At 32.2% G+C, this 23,536-nt stretch overlaps 2 protein-coding genes across 2 annotated transcripts; one reads left to right on the forward strand and one right to left on the reverse strand.

Moving 5' to 3' along the window:
• The first annotated feature begins 6,021 nt into the window (after positions 1-6,021).
• Positions 6,022-10,567, forward strand: LOC107897850 (coproporphyrinogen-III oxidase 1, chloroplastic). The gene is made up of 8 exons (XM_016823432.2): positions 6,022-6,846; positions 6,958-7,033; positions 7,686-7,780; positions 8,338-8,421; positions 9,643-9,730; positions 9,827-9,951; positions 10,031-10,129; positions 10,274-10,567. The coding sequence occupies exons 1-8, from the start codon at positions 6,310-6,312 to the stop codon at positions 10,340-10,342; spliced, it is 1,173 nt and encodes a 390-aa protein (XP_016678921.2). The 5' UTR covers positions 6,022-6,309; the 3' UTR covers positions 10,343-10,567.
• A 3,182-nt stretch (positions 10,568-13,749) lies between these two features.
• Positions 13,750-15,708, reverse strand: LOC107897849 (probable inactive leucine-rich repeat receptor kinase XIAO). The gene has a single exon (XM_016823431.2). The coding sequence runs from the start codon at positions 15,249-15,251 to the stop codon at positions 13,977-13,979; it is 1,275 nt and encodes a 424-aa protein (XP_016678920.2). The 5' UTR covers positions 15,252-15,708; the 3' UTR covers positions 13,750-13,976.
• Between the last annotated feature and the right edge of the window lie 7,828 nt (positions 15,709-23,536).

Consider the following 23,536-nt stretch of genomic DNA (forward strand, 5'->3'; position numbering starts at 1 on the left):
TATTAATTACCATGTTATAACATCCTTATTTTCTTTTTCTACACCATTTTTTCATTACTTTCTCTTATTTTCTCTTCACTAACATGAGAAGAACATAAGACCATTTATAAGAAAACTCTATTATAACATTATTTCCATGCTTTGTCAATAATAACAAACTTAAAAACATATTGAAATCTTGATGTACTTACCTTGTTCTATTGATACCAATCTTTAACTTGATTTTCTCTCTCCTCAAGCTTCTATTTCTTGAATCCAACTTGATATTATAACTCCTCATGGTCTTCTTAACATTTTTCTCTCTTAGTAGCTATGGAAATTCTTTTGATTTCTAGGTGAAAATGGTGAATTTTTGGTGGAAGGACCAAATTGTAAAGAAAAAAAAATTTCTTTCTTTTCCTTCTCTTCTAACGTTGGTTGCATGCATGGAAAGAAGATGAAAATTCTTCATCTTTCCTTCCTTTTATACTAAATAATTAATAATAAAATAATAATGAAATAATAATAAAATAATAAAATATCTAATTAAAATAATATATATCTAATTAAATAATCATAAAATATCATCAACATCATCATTACTTTATAGATTTCTCTCTCTTCCAATTGACCATTTTGCCCTTCATTATCTTTTAAAATTCCATCCTTGAGTCATCATTTAATTTGGTAAAATTACAATTTAATCCCTCATAGTTTTTCACCTATTCAATTTGGTCCTAATTCATCCGTTTTCCTTAGTTTCTAGATCATTCCACTCTTAAAAAATATTTACACTTTTGGTCCTTCAACTTTTTCATATTTACACTTTAACCCCTCAAATTTTGAGTATTTATTCTTGTGCAACAAAACTTTTCTCACTTTTACAATTTAGTCCTTTCTTGAATTAATATATCATAATATACTTCTCAATATTGACATAACTCAAAATTTCCCTTTTTGTCACTTTATTTTCTTATTTTACTATATCAATGATAATATCTTACTATAAAAATTTTCGGGGTATTACAATAGATACATGTGTATCCGAGCCCGTTTACTAGAGTTTATCGGGCGAAACAATTAAGGTGGAAATGAGAAATTGAAATGAAATGGAATGAACTTGTTAAAAAGATAAATGTTGAATTGATCATGAAAAATGTAATTGAAATAATGTTTTAGACATGTATGTGATTATATTTAGGGGTGTGCAAAATTCGGGTAAAATTATATTATATTGTCTCTTGATTTAATGCGCTTGAAATTGTTATCTAATGTGTCATGAATTGGCATACTGAACACTTGTGGTTTTATATGTGGATTCATTTTAAACTAATGCTCATCTTGTTGATATTGTGATTTGCCATGTCTAGCCAAACTATGCCGAAATTATGGTAGCTTATTACATTTAATTGAAAGATAAGGTAAGTTTTGTTTAATGCCTATGAACTTACTAAGCATTTTATATGTTTACCTAGTTTGTTTTCCCTTTTTCCTTATATATTGTCACATTGCAGAACATGTCAAGTCGGGTAGTCTCAGAGTTCACACTATTACTGAGTTGGTAGCTATTTCGTCTTTTTGAGTCTGGGATTTTGGCATGTATATATATACATATAATATCTTTATGTTACTCTAATGTATGCAAGTTATGGTGAATTAAAAGGTTTGGGATGATTATGGAAAATGTTGATTTTTGAATGTTAAGCAAAGTATATGAACTAGTAATGCATACCTAAGCAATGTTTGATGTCTTTGGAAATGAGGATCGTGAATTTTTTGAACTTGGTATATTGAAGGTGGTGAAATGAGGTAAGTAGAATAGCTAAAATGATGCTTAGTTGAAATGGTATGTTTGACTGATATGCTTGAGATATGTATTTTTGAATGGTTGATTTGGTTCGTGTTGATAAAATGAACATAAATGTATGAAGATAAGGTGAAATGGTATTTTTCAAATTGGTATGGCATAGGTAAAGTTTGGAATTTGGATATCTTGGTTGATATGTATTCCATGACATTGAATTGTTAAGTTTAATTGATGAATAGGTGTGGAATGTTTGATATGAAGTTGAAATTGTATGTTTGAACTTATTTGGTATGTTTTGATTCAAATGAAATTGGTATGTGGTATATATGTTAAATGGTTGTTGTTGGAAACTTGGAATAGGTACCAAATGGTTCATTTTTACTAAAAACAGAGACCTTGTCCCGACGAGTATCTTTGCTCGTCGCAATGTCAACCGACAATATGTAAGCCGTGACGTCAAGTGGCCTGAGGTTGCGACGTGAAAAATTGTTTGACGACATCACGATGTGGAAGGGATGGCATCACGAAGTCAACACTGAACTTTTAAAACTTTGTAATTTGGTCTTATTTCGAGTTCGGGTTGACAAAAGAGCTTTCGTAAACTCGATTAAGACATAGAATTGATTATTTATTATAAATTGATTGTGATTGATGTTTAACTGCATGTGTGAAATATTATTTACTGTGTTTTTTTATCTAGTTGATTCGAAAACAAATTTAGCATTCCATAACTCGGACCCGACGATAAGGTCGGGTGAGGGGTGTTACAATATATTCATTTACTTCACTAGAGTAAGTGGGAGATCATTGTGATCTAGTGATATTGATACTTGACTCTATACCGCCTACGAACTTACTTTAAACTTTAGGCGAAATACTATACTTTACTATACGATCACTGAAAAAGAAGCATTTTATATAGCTGTGAAATCTTGCAAGTCACTTTCTGCCCAGGACCAAGCGCCCAATTCCACTTTTTGCATCTCATATAGCTGTCAAATCTTACTTTTCTGTTTTCCTTCCTAGCCGATGAATTGAATGAGATTTTTTCATACTTATATAGACGCAAAAGCTTACTTTGCTCCACTGGCACCGAAGCAAGGGAATGGACCTGAAAGCAGTGTCCCTCATTGAACTAATAAAAGGAATAAAACCACCATAGAGAGTTTGCTTAGCTTGTAATAAAGCAAACCTAGTTCCGCTGATGAAAACAAGAGGAAAAGTTCTGGGTAATTAGTCTAAGCCAGGCTAGAATCCATATTCCATTATTTAATTAGCGAGTTCTTTTTGTAGTAAAATCCTTCTATCTGCCTATCTGCCATACTCGATAGGAGCTCCTGTAGTTCACTCTGCTTCCCTAGACAAAGGGAGTAGGTCGAGGTAGAGCAAGCTCTAAGTTTAAGTAAGTTCTTTGACTGCGAGTGCGGGTATGGACCAGGAAATAAGGATGATTTTTCAATCCAGCAGAAGGAAAGAAAGAAGTTTTTCTTCATATGCCCTTGCAATTTTTCGAACAGATTAGTTTAATAAAATTCCAACATTTACATTATTATTGTTTGTATTTGTCCTTAATGGTTTTTACACGCAAAGAAAAATAAACAAGCAAATATTGACTCATTGATTACTTAATGTTTAACTTATATTAAGTTGCATTATGTGGTCGGATCATAATGCGAGAAGACTACTTATATTAGTAGTTAATTTAAATAGTCCATAGTCTAAATAATCGAAATTGAGCACATTGATTCAAAGGTTATTATGTCGTCTGTTAAATTATATTGAGAAGATACATTGTCTTGGGTGTCAAAATGGATGACTCTTAGAAGATAGAGACATAGATGTGATTCTCTGGAGTGACAATACATTAGATAGGACACAAGTTGAATTAAGTCCTAGATTTTTATAGATTTATTCACTTGTGACATTCATAGTGTGGCTTACCCAAATCCTGAGCAAGTGATTGACTATGCGTGCACATACTTGACTCAAATACTTTGATGTACTAAAACCCTGAGTTCAATTGATATTAGAGTTGGAAGTTGGTACGTTGGGTATATGACTTTTACATGGCATAGCTTCATTTACAAGTGGAATTCATAGCACAATAAATGGTAAATGATATCGTGTAACATCCCAATTTTCAGTGGTACTGAAAAAGGCGATTTTGAAACCCTATTTCCGTAAACTAGATCCGTAAATATTAAATAGAAATATTTATAGAGTTAGCATAATAGTTTATTAAAGTTTGGTTCGGTAATTTGTTAAATTAATTGCTTAATTAGGGTACAGGGACTAAATTGTAAAAAACTTATCGCTATAGATTTTTAATTGACCAAAAACTTAGGGATTTAAATTGCAATTAACCAAAGGTTCAAAATGGAAATTAAACCATGTTGAAATATATGTTAGTGCTTGATGATGGAAGATTCCACTTGTATTAAGTTAATGATGGTTTAAGTTAATTAAGTTTACTTAATTTTAATTAAACCAAATTAAGTAATTACTAATTCTAATATGTAAGTTAAAATAATGAAAAGATGTCATCTTGAATATTTTCTTGGAATTTTTTACATTATTACTCGCCGATGAGACACTTAGGTGATGAGTTTATTTTTTTTTCTACCTCAATGAAGATCAAGATTAAGCTCAATATTTGGTTAAGTAATTAGTGCTATTGAATCCGCCTACCATATAGGTTTTTACCATGTGTTTGTTTAATTATATTAGATTCTATATAATTTGTTTGTTTAATTTTATGATTTTTATTTTATTCAATATGATGTATCAAATATGAGAAAATATTGCTAAAAAATAAATTAAAATTATTTATTTACTTTTTTTAAGGAAAATTCAAAAGAAAGTTAATATAGCATTTAAATTACATTACATTTTATAAACACTAAATCATAACATCAACATCCTAATCAATACACAAATCAACTGACTAACACTTTCTATACCATCATTTAGATTAACCCTAAATAGTTTTTTTAATAAAATTGCATTAACCTTATTTACCATTAGTGTAGAGGGTTTTTTTTTTTTAAAATGCTTAAACACTTACAAAAGACAATGCTCACTGAAAGCATCTAAATCAAAAGAGTTAACTTGATTTCGATTAAATTTAGAGTGAAGCCAAAATCTTCAGCTAACAAAGGATTCAAACTTGATGAGGTTTAACGAAATAATTTGATAGGCATTTGAATTTAAAATGTTTAAAATGCATTTATAGAGGAAGGTGTAGCGGAAATCCGACAGTAACCTCCACACTTATAGTGTCGAGGTCAATCTTAAGTCCTATAAAGAAAAAGACATCCACATCCATTAGGCTTGAGATCAAGATAATATCTCAATAGTGGAAATCATGTTACGTCACGAATCTTTCGGAAACAAATATACATTCAATACCTAATGATGTGGGGGTTGAGGCAAAAGTATCCAAATCCTAAGTATTGAGATGGTTTAATATATAAAACACTTAAATTATATATTTTCTTTTTATTTTGGTATCTAATTTTTTTGTCACAAGTAATATCTAACCTATCTTTTTTTTCCAAGTTGCTACTTTGGTGACAAATTGTTTTCTCTTTATTATTATTTTTATTTTCCCTTCTTCTTTTCTTTTATAATGTCTAGCAATATTAACAATACTCAAAATTTACTCTTGACGCTAGCAATTAATTCTGTTGTTGTACTTAATTGTCTACTTGCTCTACTTGATGGGATAGAAAAAGTTAATACCAATGTTTTCAAAACTAGACCTATTGGATCAGGAACTAATGGAGTATTAGTAAGAAGGTGAAGGTTGAATCGATTGACTCGCGAATCGATATATACCGATTGAACCAAGTTAAAAAAACAATTAAAGCAATTTTCTCTATTTTAATATATATATATTTATTTTAAAATTATTTAAGTATGAAAATGAGAAAAAAAAATTTTAAGCACCAATTTATAGGTTAAGACCCTTTTAAAAACTTAACAATTTGACTAAAAATGTAACAATTTGACTAACTGGTGTATTAACTTGAAAAAAAAATAGTTTAAGTACCCGTAATAAAAAAATTACCCAAATAAAAAAATTTTAAATACCAATTTATAGAAAAAAAACAATTGTGAGAATTAAATTTGAAAAACGAAAATGCAATAATAGAATAAAAATAAGTTATTAAACAAAAAAAAAAGGTTTAAAATATAATATAAAATAAATTATTAAGTAAGAAGTTTAGATGGTTATACAAGAAAGAGAGAGATGAGTTAAGCGTTGCCAAATTTGGCGGAAAATGAAATCCAATGGATAGTTTGTTTGTTTGGGGAGGGTGGTGGGTTTTGACTAAATTAGTAGAGTAACTCTAAAATACCAATGGCGGAACCATTCGCACACTGTGGGCCGACTCCTACGCTTTTCCCTTTTCATATGATCTCTCTCTCATTCTAAATCCAACTCATTTTTGTTCCCAATTCATCCTTAAGTGTTCTTTTTTAAGTTTTTGTTTGCGTTTTTGGCGTTTTCATCCTTTGCAATGCCGCCACCTCCCACAGCCGCTCTCTCTTCTTCTTCTTCCCTATGTCTCTTCCCACTTTCTTCTTACTCTTCTCCCAAGAAAACCCAATTAGGCTTCTGCCCGTCCTTCCCCTTCACCAGGCTTACAAATTTCACTCCCGCCCGCAGACTCATGACATGCTCCGCTGTTTCCATCGAGAAAGAAACTCTCATCTCCCACCGACCCCACACTTTCCTCCGTGAAACCGACGGCCTAGATGACGGTTCCGTCAGGTCCCGCTTCCAGCGCATGATAATGGAGGTGCAGGACATCGTCTGCGGCGCCCTCGAGGCTGTCGATGGAGCGGGGAAGTTCAAGGAGGACGCGTGGACGAGGCCCGGAGGCGGTGGAGGAATTAGTCGAGTGTTGCAAGACGGTGACGTTTTCGAAAAGGCTGGTGTCAATATCTCTGTTGTTTACGGAGTTATGCCCCCTGAAGCTTATCGAGCTGCCAAGGCTAATGTCACTGATCAGATGCCCGGTCCCGTTCCCTTTTTCGCTGCTGGGATCAGCTCGGTATTTAGTAACTTTTTGAATTTCTTTTCTTTGCCTCAATGTTTTGGTGCAATTCCATAACAAAAAGAAATTGCTGATAATTATAACATTCTGGTTTTCTCCCCTTTTCAGGTTTTGCATCCCAAGAACCCCTTTGCTCCTACGCTGCATTTTAACTACAGATATTTCGAAACAGATGCTCCCAAAGGTACTTTATCCATAGTTATTGTTAAAGTTGTTGATTTGGGAATGCTAAAATGGTAGTTTAAATGTTGGAAACATGAAAATATCAAAATCTATATAATAAAAATTATTAGCTTGTCAAAAAGTGATATAAATCTAAACTGCTTTGAACATTATGACACTGAGAAAATCTACTAGCATGACACAAATATTTGAATTCTCAACTGATATATTGTATCCTCATTTATCAACAAAGTGATAGGAGGATCTTTATAATGACTTCTCTGAGTTCATCAGAGTTTGGCCAGTTTATGTTGTAATCTGATTCCTGGAAATGGCTCCCAATAATCCCATAAGCTTAGACTTGAGTTACCATCAGCATATTAATCAAGCAAAAATTTTATTCTCTACTTGTTTGCTATTCGGTAGTGATGAATATTTTGCTTTGTGGTTTGGTTTGGTACTTGTTTTCATAAACAAAAATGAGGTAGGTCCCCAATATCCCCTCCCCCCCCCCCCAAAAAAAAAAAAAAGAGTTCCTTGATTAAAAAAATTTCAAATTGCCTTGATTTTCTTTAGTTGCATTCCCGATACGTTGTGATTATTCTCTACATTAGTCTCTTTCGTGCTTCAAAGATAAGTGGTTTAAGTTTAGTCAGTGACTTGAAAATTTGCAGATGCTCCTGGAGCTCCAAGGCAATGGTGGTTTGGGGGTGGAACTGATTTGACTCCATCCTACATCTTTGAGGAGGATGTCAAGCACTTCCATTCAGTGAGTTGAATTGCAATTCTTTATTTCTTATGTCTTTTTCTTTTCAAAAGAAAAAAAAATCATGAGTTTCTTGTTCTCGTGGCAAAAGTTTTCTCTATTTTACCAACCAGTAAAGCTTCAGACTTCTGCATTTGGCACTATTAAGATATGGAGGAGCTCAAGCAATTAAATTAGTTCTAATTCTAGTTGTCTCACTTTGAGAAAGTAAAGTATTGATTTTATTAAAGAAGGGATTTGAGAAGAACCTTCTTATTTCAAGATTTCTCTAAATTTAATATATATGGATTTACCTTAAAGCACATGGATTTGATATATATATATATGGGTTATAGATTGATAGGTAGACCAGAGACAAATGTTTAAAACTGTCAATGCACTACACATGTCGGACTAAAGATAACTACAATGTTCTATAAATACCAGTACATGTGTGTGTTAAAATTAGTTCTATCCTTGTAAAATAGTATTTGAATAAATGAAATATTTTGCGAGTTGTTCTTTTGCTAACGTTGGCCTTCTTTTTCAATAAAAAAAAAAACATTGGCCTTCTTTTGTAGATACAAAAAAAGGCATGTGACAAATTTGATCCATCCTTCTATCCTCGATTCAAAAAATTGTGCGACGACTACTTTTACATTAAGGTATTATCTTGCCAGACCTTTTTGGTGTCATATGCATTTCTCATTTATTTTCTGAGTTTTATAATTATGTGTATAGAATTTGAATATATACGTATGTTTTTCTCTGTGATGATTTTACTTGATGTTTGGGTTGGCAGCAAAGTATTAAGAGTGTGATGAAGCAAATTCTGGAATAAAATTTCAAATTACATATTCAGGCTTGTATATGTATTTAACTTTTTATAAACTAGAGGTTTACTTCACTGGGGTGAGTGCTTCTTTTTTGCCTTACGCACTAGGCAATTTAAGAGTCTAGATTTCAGCTTGTCCTTTCAACAACATCGGTGGTATTTGGTCAGTCTTTAGTCGAAGGATGGATGTGTTCAGGTTCTGTCCAAAAAGAGCTCCTTATGAATAGACCACAATAATGATGGACAATTCTGGTTTATGGCACTCAGGGTACTCATCCATCCAAACCGTAATGTTATGTGCATTTTTTTTACTTGAATTGCCTGTCAATCCAACTTACATAAACTCAAATTTGCCCTGCTTTTACTAACTTATTCATGGGCATAAGAAATATTGTTTTTTATTTTTTAACAAATTGTAGATAGCATAAAGCCCACTTTGAAGTTTGAACTTATAAGTGCATGCATAATACCTACCTTAAGCTGTGCTTGCCACCTTTGAACTAGCAACTATATGTTTCACAGTATGTTCAAAATATTTACTAAAACATTTTGCCTTTATTCGTTCTTGATTTGGTTGGTGTTAATTTTATGTTTACTGAAACGATGTTCTTGAATTCCTCTTCTGTCCCACTAGAGATAATGTTTTCCTTCAATAGATACCTGACGATGAATATTGTTTGCCATGATCTGAGGGTTTTGCTTTCTTTACTTTTATTTTTTTATTTTAAGATTGATATTGTTGATCTTTTTTACTTTTTATTTAATATAAAAGGACATGGAGTCAGATATTATATCATATTTTAAAATTCAGTGCAAAAAGTGTATCAATTTGGATATATCTCTTGTTGAAAACAATCATCTACAGTATGATAGACATTTAACTTTGAGTGATATCAGTAGCCTAGCCTGTGTGGTGATCATATATTTGTTCTGAAAGCTATTATATATAGTCAGTTTTTTTCACATTGACTAATACCATACGTTTACAATTTTCTCCTCCTTGTCATGGATGAAATTGTTAAATCTTTATGTCTGCTTTTGCTCTATGTAGCATCGAGATGAGAGACGAGGGCTTGGGGGAATATTTTTTGATGATCTAAATGACTATGATCAAGAGATGCTTCTTTCATTTGCCACTGGTATACCCAGGAAGGAGATTAATCATTGGGTGCTAGCCACATATAAATAGTGATTCCAATTGGCCTTCAATTTCTCTAATGCTTATCTATTTGCAGAATGTGCGAATTCCGTGGTTCCTGCATACGTACCCATTGTAGAGAAAAGGAAGAATACACCATTCACTGAGAGCCACAAGGCATGGCAACAATTGCGAAGGGGCCGCTACATTGAATTCAACTTGGTATCATATCTAACTAAACTGGAGAGATTTTGACTGTAGACATCTCTTAATCAACTTAATTTGATTTGTTAATAAAAAGGTATATGATCGAGGTACAACATTTGGACTGAAGACTGGAGGTCGAATTGAAAGTATTCTCGTCTCTCTCCCTTTAACAGCACGGTGGGAATACGATCATGTAAGCTTTCTTCCCTCGTTTTCCTTTTTCCCCTCCCTCCAAGGAAAAAAAATTCCCATTATTTGCAAATAATGTTGACTGATTTATGTTAATGAGAAGCCATAACTGTAACTGCCAAATATATAATTTGTGTTGGACATACAGAAACCAGAAGAAGGAAGTGAAGAGTGGAAACTATTAGATGCGTGCATGAATCCCAAGGAATGGATGTGAGACGTAGTGGTTGAATATTTTTTTACTTTTCTTTGAAGGTTGTATTTTCATATTGCATATGTTGTATAAGTTAGGCTTTCATTGTTTTCTGGTGTTAAGGTGATAGGGAACTCACTCGTGTTGTAAAATCATGTGAATGTGGGTGCTTACTTTTTCCTGTAATTTACACATGGTTCAGAGCCTAACGGTAGCTTATTATTAATAATAATATTGTGAATCTGTTAATATGTCTGTGTGTGCGTATCGCTTAGATGAGTCTACTCTTCCCGCATCGCATCTATGTTGAAGCTGTGTTATTCATATGTACTTTGTAATTATATAATTACACGATACATAAGTAATTTACTTGATAAATAAATAAGATTATAATCCATAATTATTTGATTATTGTGTAAAAATAAAATTAATTATTAAATTGCTTATTTAAAATATTCAATTTTATTTAGTTTAAAAGCGCTCAAATCAAAGTAAATTAGGGATAAATCTTAAAACTATATATGAACTATGGTTTAATGTACAATTTTATACACGAATTTTTGATTTGATTCAATTATTGTAAATTATTAACACAATTATTGATATAATATCATTTTATGTGATAAATATAAAAATAAATTGATGTATTTATTTTTTAAAATGTGTATGATTAAATCAAAATTAAAGTTTCAAATATACATTTGAACCACAATTAAAATTCACATGTATAATTGCATCAAATTAAAGTTCATGTATACGATTGCACATTAAATAAAAGTTCATATATAATTTTAAGATTTATCTTTGAAAATTATGAGGAAAGTAAATAACATGACCAAAATCTCCTTTCACTATTCAATATAGTAATCTAATCTTTATTCTATTAAAAAGAATTAAATAAATGATTTGTTTTCATTTATAATTTAACACTAAATAAAATATTTAATTGATAAATGCTTTTGAAATATAATTTTTAAATAATAATGACATTTTTAAATTAATAAATGTTATTTGTATTGAAATTTAACATTATTTGAATTTTTTAATAGATATTAAATTAATACATTTAATAAAAAAAAGAATTAATTTCATCGAAAAAATTATCACGTAGATTCAGTTGAGAATCATAAAGTCTTAATATTGATAATCTAAGTTTTATATCAAAATTTAAAAACATCTGAAATAATTAAAAATTAAAGTATAATATAAAAAAGAGGAAAGTGAGATGTTAATGAAGTTGCTACTTCTAGTTTTACAGCAGCAAACGAGGCCTTAACCAAATTGTATTTGTATAGGCTGCAATGGTTAGGCCCAAGCATTCATAAATTTCTTGAAACCCAACAATGGATTACCAAAATAATTTGAGGATTTCGTATACCACATTTATAATTAAATTTAGTATAGTAAAAATTTAATTTTAAAAGGATTAAATTAAAATTTTATTATTTTTAAGAATTATCAAAATATAATTTTATTTTTATTAATTTAAAATTTTTAAAATTTAAAATGTTAAAATAAAAAAATTTCTATTTCAGAAGTTCCAAACTCTTCCTGCCTCTAAATTTGCCCCTCCAAAAAATTATAATTAATATTCATTCAAAATGGATTTTGGTTTCAAAATATTTACATGTTACAATTCACATTTGAATTTATCTGTCTTACTTATATATAAATAATTAAAATATATTAATCTAAGTTTATTTTCACGTAACATTTAACATATTCAATATTATTCATTCATATTATAATATTCAAAAGTAAATATATTGAGGTTTGAAAGTCAATCCCATCTCGTCTAAGAGTGAGTATTCGATCGAATCAAGTGAAAAATCTTTAAGTTAATCGAGTTGACAAGTCATATTTTATCATTCTAACTTGATTTGAATTTTTTTGAATCAAGTCAAGCAAAATGAAAAATGAGTTGAATCAAATCAAGTGCAATTGTTTGAGTTAAATTAAAAAATTAAACATGTTAAATTAAAATCTTGTTACAGTATAACCAATTTCATATTAGAGTACATAAATTTGAAACCATATATATTTGAAAAATAATTCAAATCAAAATAAAAAAAAATACTTTAGTATAATAAACTTGAATCATTAATTAACGTATTTAGATCCTAAAATTTTTATTTTAATTTTCTTAGAAATTTTAAAAAACATATAATTTTTTTAAATTTAAAAATTATTTTGAATTTTTTAAAATTATTTTAATTTTTTTTGTAATTTTTGTTGAGAAAGATCAATTTGCTCATTTTCAAAATTGAAAAGGATCATTGATTGAGTATTAATGCGATTGCCATGGGCATTGTTGTCAATGAATGAGGTTCTGGATTCGAGCGCGTTAAAACATATTATCTTCAAATTTATGAGCTGGGGATACGCTATAAGTAGTTCTAGATATTGTCTTCAAAAGAGTAGATATAATGAGATTATTTAAAAAAAATTGACAAAGACTAAATAGGTATTTACACCAATTTATTATTCAAATGATTTAAATTTTAAAATTCAACTCAACTATAACTCAAATTACTTATTTAAACTGACTCAAATAACTTGATTCAATTAACTCAAATTTTAAATATTTTTTTAAGAGAATCTAATCTAATTCCTTTTTATCCGGTTATTCTAAATTTATGGATTGGTTTCAAAGTTTTGAGGGTTGGGCCGCTTGTCTCCCTCCCCTTCTCTTATGTCATTTTCCCCTTTTCTCACTAATTACTTTCTCTTCCTTTTCGAATTAACTTATTGTTGGTTTTGGTAAAAGCAGATCATTGGTTCCACACACAATTTTTAATTATATAAAACCTATATTTCTCTTTTACCACTCATTTCTGTTGGTTGTTATTTCAAGTTTTTATTTTCTTTATTTATTTATCAAAGCTTTTAGCTACTATAATTAGAAGGGAAATCAAAGTCAAGTATTTAGGTCTTTTTATTCTTTTAAATAATTAAAACTAACTTTTCCACATTTAATGTAATATATAATATAAAATTTTAAAAAGAATTTTAATTTTTTTAGTGAATTACAATAATAGGATAAAGTTCGAACAATAAATACGACTCGAACTTAAGCCACACATAGGATCAAACTATTATATGGGGATTAAAAATTTTATTTTTATGTTATAACTATAATTGAATTTGGTTACAAATTACATTGCTAAGTTGCAAGAGATGTTAAAAGAGTGGTGAATGATATGGACAGTGCGCAGCACCCACTCACTTTAACCCACATTCACTCATTGGTTTCTAAAACTCCCTCAGACATCCCAAATAAGTGACCACCTGCATAATCCTTCTTGATTAATCATAGCAACCTAATTTATTAAATTTTCGTATGAAATCAAATATCAAATTACAAAGTAAATATTTTAAAAACTATGAATTATTAACAAGTCAAGTCAAAATTTATAATAATAATAAAAAAGTAACCCAAATAAAATACGATTACATTGAGGGGTGGGGAGGGATTAAGTATAAGAGAAGCAGGGCTACTAATAAAACCTTTGTTTTTCACTGTTTATATAACTCATCCTTAAAACAAATTATATAAATTTAAAAAAAAAAAAAACTATGTAGTAGTAATATAAGTTACACACTCTAATATTGCTTCTAGTAATGTGAAACGTATAACCATATCCACCTTATCCTGATGTCAGTTGGTGAAGCCACGATGGGTGAATACGGAACATTGCAATTGCGGCCTGGAGGGGTGGCTTCCGGCACTGGCCGGGCAGGCTGATATCTCAACGGGCGGCACCATGCAATTGTAGGACAAGCACAAGGAGACGGTATCAGGCAGAGTGGAACCTTGAGGTAATGGGAATCTGGATAGATAGTTATGCTGCAAATACAAAGTTTTGGTGGTGCCGTCGTACACGCTTTTCACGTACTCCTCAGGTACAGACCCAGTGAAATGGTTATTGTTCAAGAAGAGAGTCTCCACCCCAGCCAAGAAGGGGGTTATATCCCCCGTGATGAAGTTATGGCTCAAGTCCACGATGGATCCCTGGCCGCCGTAGGATTGGAAGGTGGGGTCCATCTTGATTGATGATGGGAGGCCACCCGATAAATTGTTCCGTTGCAAAAACAGTGAAGTGAGGGAGGGGTTTAAGAAGAGTGAAGCCGGGATGGGCCCACTGAATTGGTTCATGCTAACGTCCAGGTACACTAACTTGGATAGCGATTCCAGGGCCTTGAGTGGGCCCCACATCCAGTTCTCCGACACTGACAAGTAACGGACAGTTGACGGTAACCTTGGCAACGGTCCGCTGATCTTGTTCTTCTTCAAATCCAAGTGTAATAACTGCGCCGACACTGTTCTGGGTAACTCCCCTGTTAACTCGTTCCAGCTCAACACCATAACTTTTAAAGATGGAAGCTTCATGAGGCCTTGCGGGATGGACCCGGTGAGCCGGTTTGAACTCAGATCCAGAGTGTGCAAGAAGGGGAGAGTAGAAAAGGAGGGTGGTATGGGTCCTGTTAAACGGTTGTTGGTCAAGGAAATGACTCGAAAACTAGTGAGTTGACCCAGTTGGGGAGGGATGGGACCGGTGACGAGACCAGGGAAGAGGATGAGTTGGGTTAGCTGGGTAAGGTTGGAAAGAGCAGGGGAGAGGGAGCCAGCGAGGCCAGGCGAGTCGGAAAGGCCAGTGCCGAGCGACAGAATGGTGACTCGGTCGTTGAAACCGCAGGTGACGCCGGTGAATGAGGAGCAAGGATCTGGTGCGGTGAAGTCCCAAGTGGAGAAGAATCTTGAGCCTGGAATGTCTGTCAGACAGTCTTTGATGGCTGACAGCGCCGCCAGATCAACGGCACTGATCTTGGATCGTTTCTGAAATGCTAGAACAGACGCATTGACAGAAAACAGCAGAAAAAGGAGGAGGAAAAAACATGGCTGGTACTGGTAAGCCATTGCTGAATCAAACATAAAAAAGAAAATACCCTGAAAAACAAGCTCATAAGTCTTTAAGAGAGAATAGAGGGAAGGAGGGACAAACGGTGGACGTACGTGAATTTATTAATTATGCATTTAGAAGAATTTATATTTTAAAGCTGAATGAATGAGATCCAAGAGAGGCCAATGCCCAATATATAATAGTTTAGCTCAACAAATGGAAATGGCGACAACAAATCGAAAAGACATTAAACCAGGACCATGTAATAATAATTAAAATAAGTGATAGTAGCGTAGAGAAAGAAAATGACAGGGGTGAAGGAGAGGGAGGCAACGGAGGTCGGAAGAAGTCAGAATGGGGTCAACTTGTATGTGTTTTTTGTTCCAAAATTAGTGGTCGGAATTGGGAAGGGGACGTACGGACCAAAGTCTTTTGTTATGCCTTAAAATTTAAATGTAACAAAATATTGTTTTAATTAACTGTAATGAATATTAATAATAAATATGGAAACAACAAAATTGCAAATAAATCTTAAAATTACATTAAATTTTGATTTGATGTTGAATGTTATTATTTTGGTGCAATTGTATAAATATAAATTTAATTTTGATTCAATATATAGATGAAAATTTGATTTTAGTTCAATTGTTTAGATACACCTACAAAGCATCAACATAATAATATGATCAAAGATTGTAAAAAATAGAACGTCGGTAATGGCAATATATCACAAAAAAAAGAGAAATAAAAATAAAGAACACACAGATTTTACGTAAAAACCTTTTCGGGAAAAAAAACCATGGGCAGAGGAGAAGAAAATTTACTATGTCGAGTTTGAATAATTACAAGAGTAATAAACTATGTCTATTTATAGGTTTGTAAAAACATATTCTAATAGAAGTGTAGTAAGATTGAAACACCTTATTCTAATCAATATCAAATAGATGGAGTTTAATAAGGTTTAAAAAACCTTATTCTAAAATAAAATAAAAGAAGTATAGTTCTGGGTTTTACTTTTATTTTATTTTACCACTGTATTTTTTTTAAATAAGGATTCGGATCACTTAATTCTAACAATGATTTTGAAGATGAAGAATTTTTGCAATTTGCTCTAGACTATTTTCAAAATTTGTTCAGCTCACAAGGATAGTCTAATTCTACATAAGTTCTAGATGGGGTATCAAGCAAAGTAATCGAAGAAATGGATAACTACTTGACTTCATCCTTTTAAGAAGACGAGGCGGTGGCTACCTTAAAAATATGCATCCCACCAAAACCTCTTGGACTCGACAGTATGCCTACTACGCTTTTTTAGAACTATTGACATTTAGTTGAAAGTAGGGTTATAAATTTTCGCTTGGGGGTGTTTAATGAAGGGAGGGATTTGCCTTATATTTACTCTATAAATATTGTTCTTATTCCTAAGGTCAAGAATCCTAAGTTTATTAGCCAATTTCATCTTATAAGTCTTTATAATGTTTTATAAAAAATAATTTCAAAGGTTTTGGTTAATAGACTAAGGCATGCCATCTGTGATTGTTTTATCTAGGCCTAAAGTGCTTTTATGTCATGACAACTAATCTTTGATAATGTGCTAATAGCTTTTGAAATGATGCATCCTATGAAAAACAAAGAAAGGGGGATGGTTTATTTGCGCTAACCTAGTAGAATGGGGATTTTTGGATAGTATAACATGCACAAAATGGTTTTGCAAACAACTAGGTTAGATTCACTATGAGATGTGTCACCTTAGTATCTTAACTGTGGTGGTTAATGGATATCATACCAATAGCTTTCAGTTAGGGAAAGGTCTTCACCAAGGAGATCTGCTTTCATCGTTTCTATTTTTATTTTGTAGTGAAGATTTTTTTTGCATTATTAGAAAAAGCGATAGGGATAAAAAAAATTTAAGGTTTACAAGTAAGCAAGAATGGACTGTGCGACACATCTAGTTTTTTTTGCTAATGATAGTGTTATCTTCGAAGAAGTTACTTTAGTAAGAGCAACAAGAATTAAAAGGATTATTTAGTCTTATACAACTTGTTTAGATCAACAAGTTGATTTTGATAAATCCGAGGTCTTTTTTAGTTCTAATACAACACTAGGGCTGAAGTTAATGTCAAAAGGAAACTAGAGGTTCAACAAACTAGTGCCCTTAGGAGATGCTTAGGTTTACCAATCATAGTAGAAAGGAACACAAGAAGAACTTTTCATATACTATTGTATAAGCTGAGAGCTAAAATCATAACTTGGAGCATTAGAAGGCCATCTAGTAGGGGTAAGGAAGTCTTTATTAAGGCAATTTCACAAGTCATCCCTACTTATTACTATGGATTATTTTCAATTACTCAGGTCTTTTACAGTTGAGACTACCAAGATTATTAATAGCTACTGGTGGAGACATAGCAAAATCAGAAGGGGCACTAGTTGGCTACAATGCTAAGAGGTGTGTACAGTTGAAGGAGCTAAGCAAACATGGGTGGAGGATTCTTACTCTACTTGCCTCAAACTTTCAAGAAGCATATTTAGGCAAGAATCCTTTTTTTACTTGAAAGGGTGGTTGGGACACCAAAGTTGATTATAAATTGGGTGGGTTGGAAACTAGGTATTGGAAATTCTAGTAGAATATAAAAAGACTCACAGTTACTTAACTTTACTAGGGAAAACCACTACCACCACAGATCCCTGGGCATAAATGAGGATGGTAAGTGATCTCATGGCCCTATTAGTGCCAATTACATGGGCCAGATATAACTTTAGTTGAAACTTAGCTTGCATTTGGTAGACCAATGTAACTTTCCATGTAACACCCCTCACTTGTATTCAACGCCGAAATAAGGTTACAGAGCATTAACGAACTTAATTTGCAAATAACCATACATTTCACATGCATATTCAAATTTCAAATAAACATCATTCAAAATCATTCCCATTGTCCCTAATACGAGCCTACAAGGCCCAAAACATCTATTTGGGGTAATTTGGGACTAAATCGGTAAATTATGAAATTTCTAAAAAACTTAAAAAAATTTACAAAATACAAGGGACACACGCCCATGTGGCCCGACCGTATGGACATTCGAAATGGGTTCACATGGCCGTGTCCCAGCCTGTGTCCGACCCCATGTAACTTTCTGACTTGGGTCACACGGCCAACCACACGCCCGTGTGACAGGCCGTATGCTAGGCCGTGCCAAACCTGTAGGGTATACTGACTTATGCCACACGGCCAAGTCACACGCCCGTGTACTAGGCCGTGTGGAGCATACTGACTTGATTTTTAATTCAACATCAGAGGACACACGGCCGTGTAATCTGACCTTGTGTCACACATGGCTGAGACATACACCCGTGTTTCTGCTCATGTGGACAAAAATAGGTTATTTACCGAGCCAACTTGCCACCCAAATTTGCATACACCTACACCAAACCAAATGGAACCAAACAAGACATAAATATGCATTCAAATCAATCTCAACTAAGCTTAATTCATGCCAATTCTATACTATCATCCAAAAGTCACACAAGTATCATTATTTGTCATTCAATTTCATATCAAGTGCATATTCACAAAACATCCATATGGTCACTTTCAAACATATATTACTTGGTAATTACCACAAATATGCCATATCTCACAATTCAACCTTTCACCACAAGCATTTATATAACAAATACCAATCGCATAACCAAGGCCATTAGCGCATATATATACATCACCAAGCATGACAAAATAAGCCAATTCGCATGGTTATAAACAAAACCAAATACATATCATTTACAATCCAATTCAAATAGCTAAATTCATTACCAAAATATATACCAAAATGACTAAACCTCCTATACATGCCATATATCCCAAAAACATAGATTTACAAGTACCAAAATGATAGCTTGATAGTGTGATGAGGTCTCCGACGATTCCCGAATCCGAGCTAGCTTTGATTTCATTATAAAACACGAAAAATAAACAGAGTAAGCTATAAAGCTTAGTAAGCTCGTATGAAAATAACTCAACTTACCCAAAATATACAATTCAAACATTTGGTCATATGAATATACAACTTATATAAAAATACAAACCTATCAAACATTCAATCACAAGGTTAGATGTAAACTTCAGAAGTTTCTTTGATTTAAAGCTTATACGGTTCATGTACATACCTGTATTATCTTGTATCAATCTCATACTCATCCATATCTTTCATACACCTATTGAACCATTCGGAATACTATTGGATACCCGGGAAACTCGCACCTTAAGTGCCACATATATAGCCAAAGCTATTTCAATGTCATATCACGTATAATGCTCACTCTTGAGCTATCAACGGGTCTGCTCATACAAGCTGACGGTCATGACGAAGCTACACGGTGCTGCTCACACAAGCTGATGAGTATCTGCAACACATGCCGGATAACTCAGCCACTAGTAGGACGTACAGACCAACACCCAAATCAGCTAATCCCTAACGACATGTCCTTCGTATTTTAATCTATTCCTAAGGTTCAACCGGGATTTCACATTTGTCAAATTGTCGCCGAATAGGTCCGCAAGATCATACTCACAATTTATACAATATTAAAGCATTTAAAACACAAATATAACAACGCTTATTACATACGAGCTTACCTTGACTACAAAGACGGCGAAGTAAGTTAATTAGTCTGATACTTTATTTTTCCCCTTATCTAAATATAAATTTCGCTTTTCTTGATCTAAATGTAATCAAAATTAACTTATTTAATTATCATTATATTCAATTTAGTCCAAAATACACATTAAGACAATTTTACACTTTTGCCCCTAGCATTTTAACATTTTTACAATTTAGTCATTATCTTATAAAAATACAAATTCATGCAGTTCAACCTATACCCATGCTAGCCAAATTTCAATTAAGTCCCCAGCAGCCCATATTTTTCATTTATTTCATAATTTAACCACAAAATTTCAATATTTCTCAATTTAATCCCTAAATGACAATTTTGTCAAAAATCACTTTACAAATGTTGTTTATCTAAAAACAAGCATGCATTTTATATCATAAAAAATCAAAATAAACATAGATTCATCAATAGAAAAACTCTAAACCTTTAACAATTTTGCAAAATAGTCCCTGGGCTAGCTAGATTAAGCTGCAACGACTTAAAAACATAGAAATCATTAAAAACAGGACAAAAATCACTCACCAATTGCACAAATAAGCTTGGTCGAATGTCGAATGTTCAACAATGGAGTTTGACCAATTATTTTCGGTTGGATAAGAAACTAAAAGATGATAAAATGTTTTGGTTTTATTTGTTTTAACATAAATGACTCAATTACTATTATAACATTTAAAAACATTTAAATTTTCACTTATACCAAGCCATGTACATCCAATGTCAACATAAATGGTTTAATTATCACATAAGGACCTCCACTTTAAGGTTCCATAGCTATTAGACACCTTTAGCTATTAGAACACAAGTTTTACACTTTACGTGATTTAGTCCTTTTTTATTAAATTAAGCAGTCAAACAATAAAATTTCTTAACGAAAATTTCACACAATCATATTATCATGCTGTAAACATTAAAATAATAATAAAATTTTAAAATAATTATTTCAACCTCAAATTTGTAGTCTCGAAACCACTGTTCCGATTTGACAAAAAACGGACTGTTACATTCCATGTTTGGTTGACATATTTTGATCAAAAAACCTTGAAAATTCATAAGCAACACCAACATTATCTACTATCAAATAATTATGAACAAACAGACTATGGTTCTTGCTCACACGAACAAGTAAAATAGTCTTCAAATGATTGGTCAAAACTTTGGAGATTATGTTATATATTTGTTAAGGGGGTTGAGTTTTTCGGGAGAAGTTTCCGAAGTGTCGTTCGTTGGGTAGTGGACTAAGCCCTCAAAAATTGAAGGTATTATCCCGGGCATGGTATAGTCTGAGTTTTGTCTCCTGAATCTACTAAAAATCCTAAGGGTTCATACAGTGGAAGCACTTGTCTCCTTGAAAAGGCTACTTATTCATTGGTTGGTGGTTATATTCAATATGCATGCATTCTTCACAATTAATTGTCTACACATCCTTCAGGTACGTACTCTCTCCACTAACCAAGGTGCTCTTATTTTGTAAACCCTCGGGGCTCTCTGCGAAGTTGGGAGACAAAACTTACACCATATTGGGCTTGAGACAATATATTCAATTGTTTAGAGCCTAATCAAATGCCCGATGGACAACACTTTGGAGACTTCTCCTAAAGGAGTTGACCCCCCACAACAATATTATATTGTATAAACTAATCAATCAAAACTAGGATATTTGTTTAGGAATAGGCTTTTAAGAAATGGCTAATATAGGTGTAGTTGCAACTAGCTAAGGAATTTTCTTCGCTGAAACCCCCCAAGCATAAATGAGATCACTTTTAATAATATGCCAATAATGTTGGTATATTAAAGCAGACATATTGCTGGGTTAATGTGACTTATTTGGGTGCATTTGCTTTAGGGATTTAATAATCTCTGTTGGATTTGGTACTCTGAGTGTAGTATATTCATTTGTAAACTTGTAACTTTTTTGAACAGATTGATTAATAAAACAAATTCATTGATTACATTAATATAGTTTGTATGATTATCCTCATGTGGTTTTTGCACACAAAACAAAATAGAAGCAAATGCTGCTCACTAGTTGTCTAATGTTTAAACTAATATTAAGCGGTATTACATTGTCGAATTGTAATGCGGAAAGACAACTTATATTAGTAGACGAACCTAAACATGTCCTTAGTCTAATAAGAAATGAGGAAACAGATTTAAAGACTAATATGTCGTCTATTAAGTCCAATTGGGGAGATGTTTTGCCTTGGGCATCGGAGCAGATGACTCCAAGAAGATAGAGATATAAAGGTGACTGGTTGGACTGGCAATACATCGAACTGGATCCAAGAAGAATAGATCTTGAATCTGTTTATTGTTTTATTCACTTGTGACGTTCATAGTGTGGCATACCTAAATCCTAAGTGGATGACGAACTATGTATGCATGACTCGTATACTTTAACTCATGAACCGATGAATACTATGAAAACTTTCTATTGATATTCAATGGAAATATCGATAACTCTCAAAGGCTAGAAATCTATAAAAAAAAAACTCTTCTTCAAAATTAGAATTTATTTGGAAGAATATATTTTATTGAAATTTGACAGAGTCTTGATGCTTAGTATGGTGCCAGTTTGACCTAGCCAATAGTCTCTATTTATAGAGAAAATCATACTAGGACTATTAGGGGTGAACAACACACACCCCTTTTGGGAATTTTGCGTGCCGCCTATCCTATGTATTCTGGGCTTATTGGATCTTTTATTATATCATGTTCAATTATATATGTTATCTAGTCTTTAAACCAATGTATATAATTTTGCCAACTCAATAACTTGCTTTCTATTCCCAAAATATTATTTATTTAAAATAAATTTAATTAATTCACTCAATTAAATTATTTTCTCAACCTAATTTAAATTCCATTAAAGTCATGACAACTTTATTGTACCAGAACTTGAGTAAATAAATTTAATTTTCTTGTTCAATAAAAATGTGATGACTAATTAATTTAATTTTCACTTTGAATTTTAATTATTTAATTACAATCAATTAAATAATATTTTTTAAAAAATCTAATCTCTAAGCCATCTCTTGCTCACAATGAGAAAATGCATTCATTGATAATAGTGGTATATGCAATATATTCTCTAATTTGTCATTTTCATTTTTTTTATCTTATCAATTTAAATGCAAGCCATCAAAGTTATATCGAGCTAGCAGAGAGTCTGACTGAACATATATAATTAGGGCTCAAATAATTTGTAATTAAGTTTCAACTTTTCGTCTAGTAATTAGAAGATTATTTAGTCATGGAGTCATTACACTAAAGTACCATGACTAAGCTTTCCCTATTATATACCATCACAAAAGCTACTTATCAAGTACTCATCTAATGGCCTTGTTATATATGTATGACCCTAGTAGGATATCCTTAATCTCTTTGGATTAGATTTGTTCACCCAGTCTGATCCTATTTTATCTCATAGTAGCCATTACATTTTCCTTCGTGGAAAAGTCAAATTACTAATATGTAGTAATTAAATCATTCATTCTAGACAAATGAATTATAACCATGTTAATTTTTCATTTGTCATGTAATGCTAATGAGATGATACCATTTACCCTTTACTTGGGCTATGAATTCCACTATCATAAGTGAAGTTATGTCATACGGAAATCGTATATCCAACATACCAGCTATCGGA

This window comes from Gossypium hirsutum, chromosome A11 (genome assembly GCF_007990345.1).
Source record: "Gossypium hirsutum isolate 1008001.06 chromosome A11, Gossypium_hirsutum_v2.1, whole genome shotgun sequence".
Lineage (NCBI taxonomy): Eukaryota > Viridiplantae > Streptophyta > Magnoliopsida > Malvales > Malvaceae > Gossypium > Gossypium hirsutum.

Coding starts and splice junctions, on each gene's coding strand:
- LOC107897850 (XM_016823432.2), top strand. CDS start 6,310: ATGCCGCCACCTCCCACAGCCGCTCTCTCTTCTTCTTCTTCCCTATGT. Junction 6,847..6,957: donor TCGCTGCTGGGATCAGCTCG/GTATTTAGTAAC, acceptor TCCCCTTTTCAG/GTTTTGCATCCCAAGAACCC. Junction 8,422..9,642: donor ACGACTACTTTTACATTAAG/GTATTATCTTGC, acceptor TGCTCTATGTAG/CATCGAGATGAGAGACGAGG.
- LOC107897849 (XM_016823431.2), bottom strand. CDS start 15,251: ATGTTTGATTCAGCAATGGCTTACCAGTACCAGCCATGTTTTTTCCTC.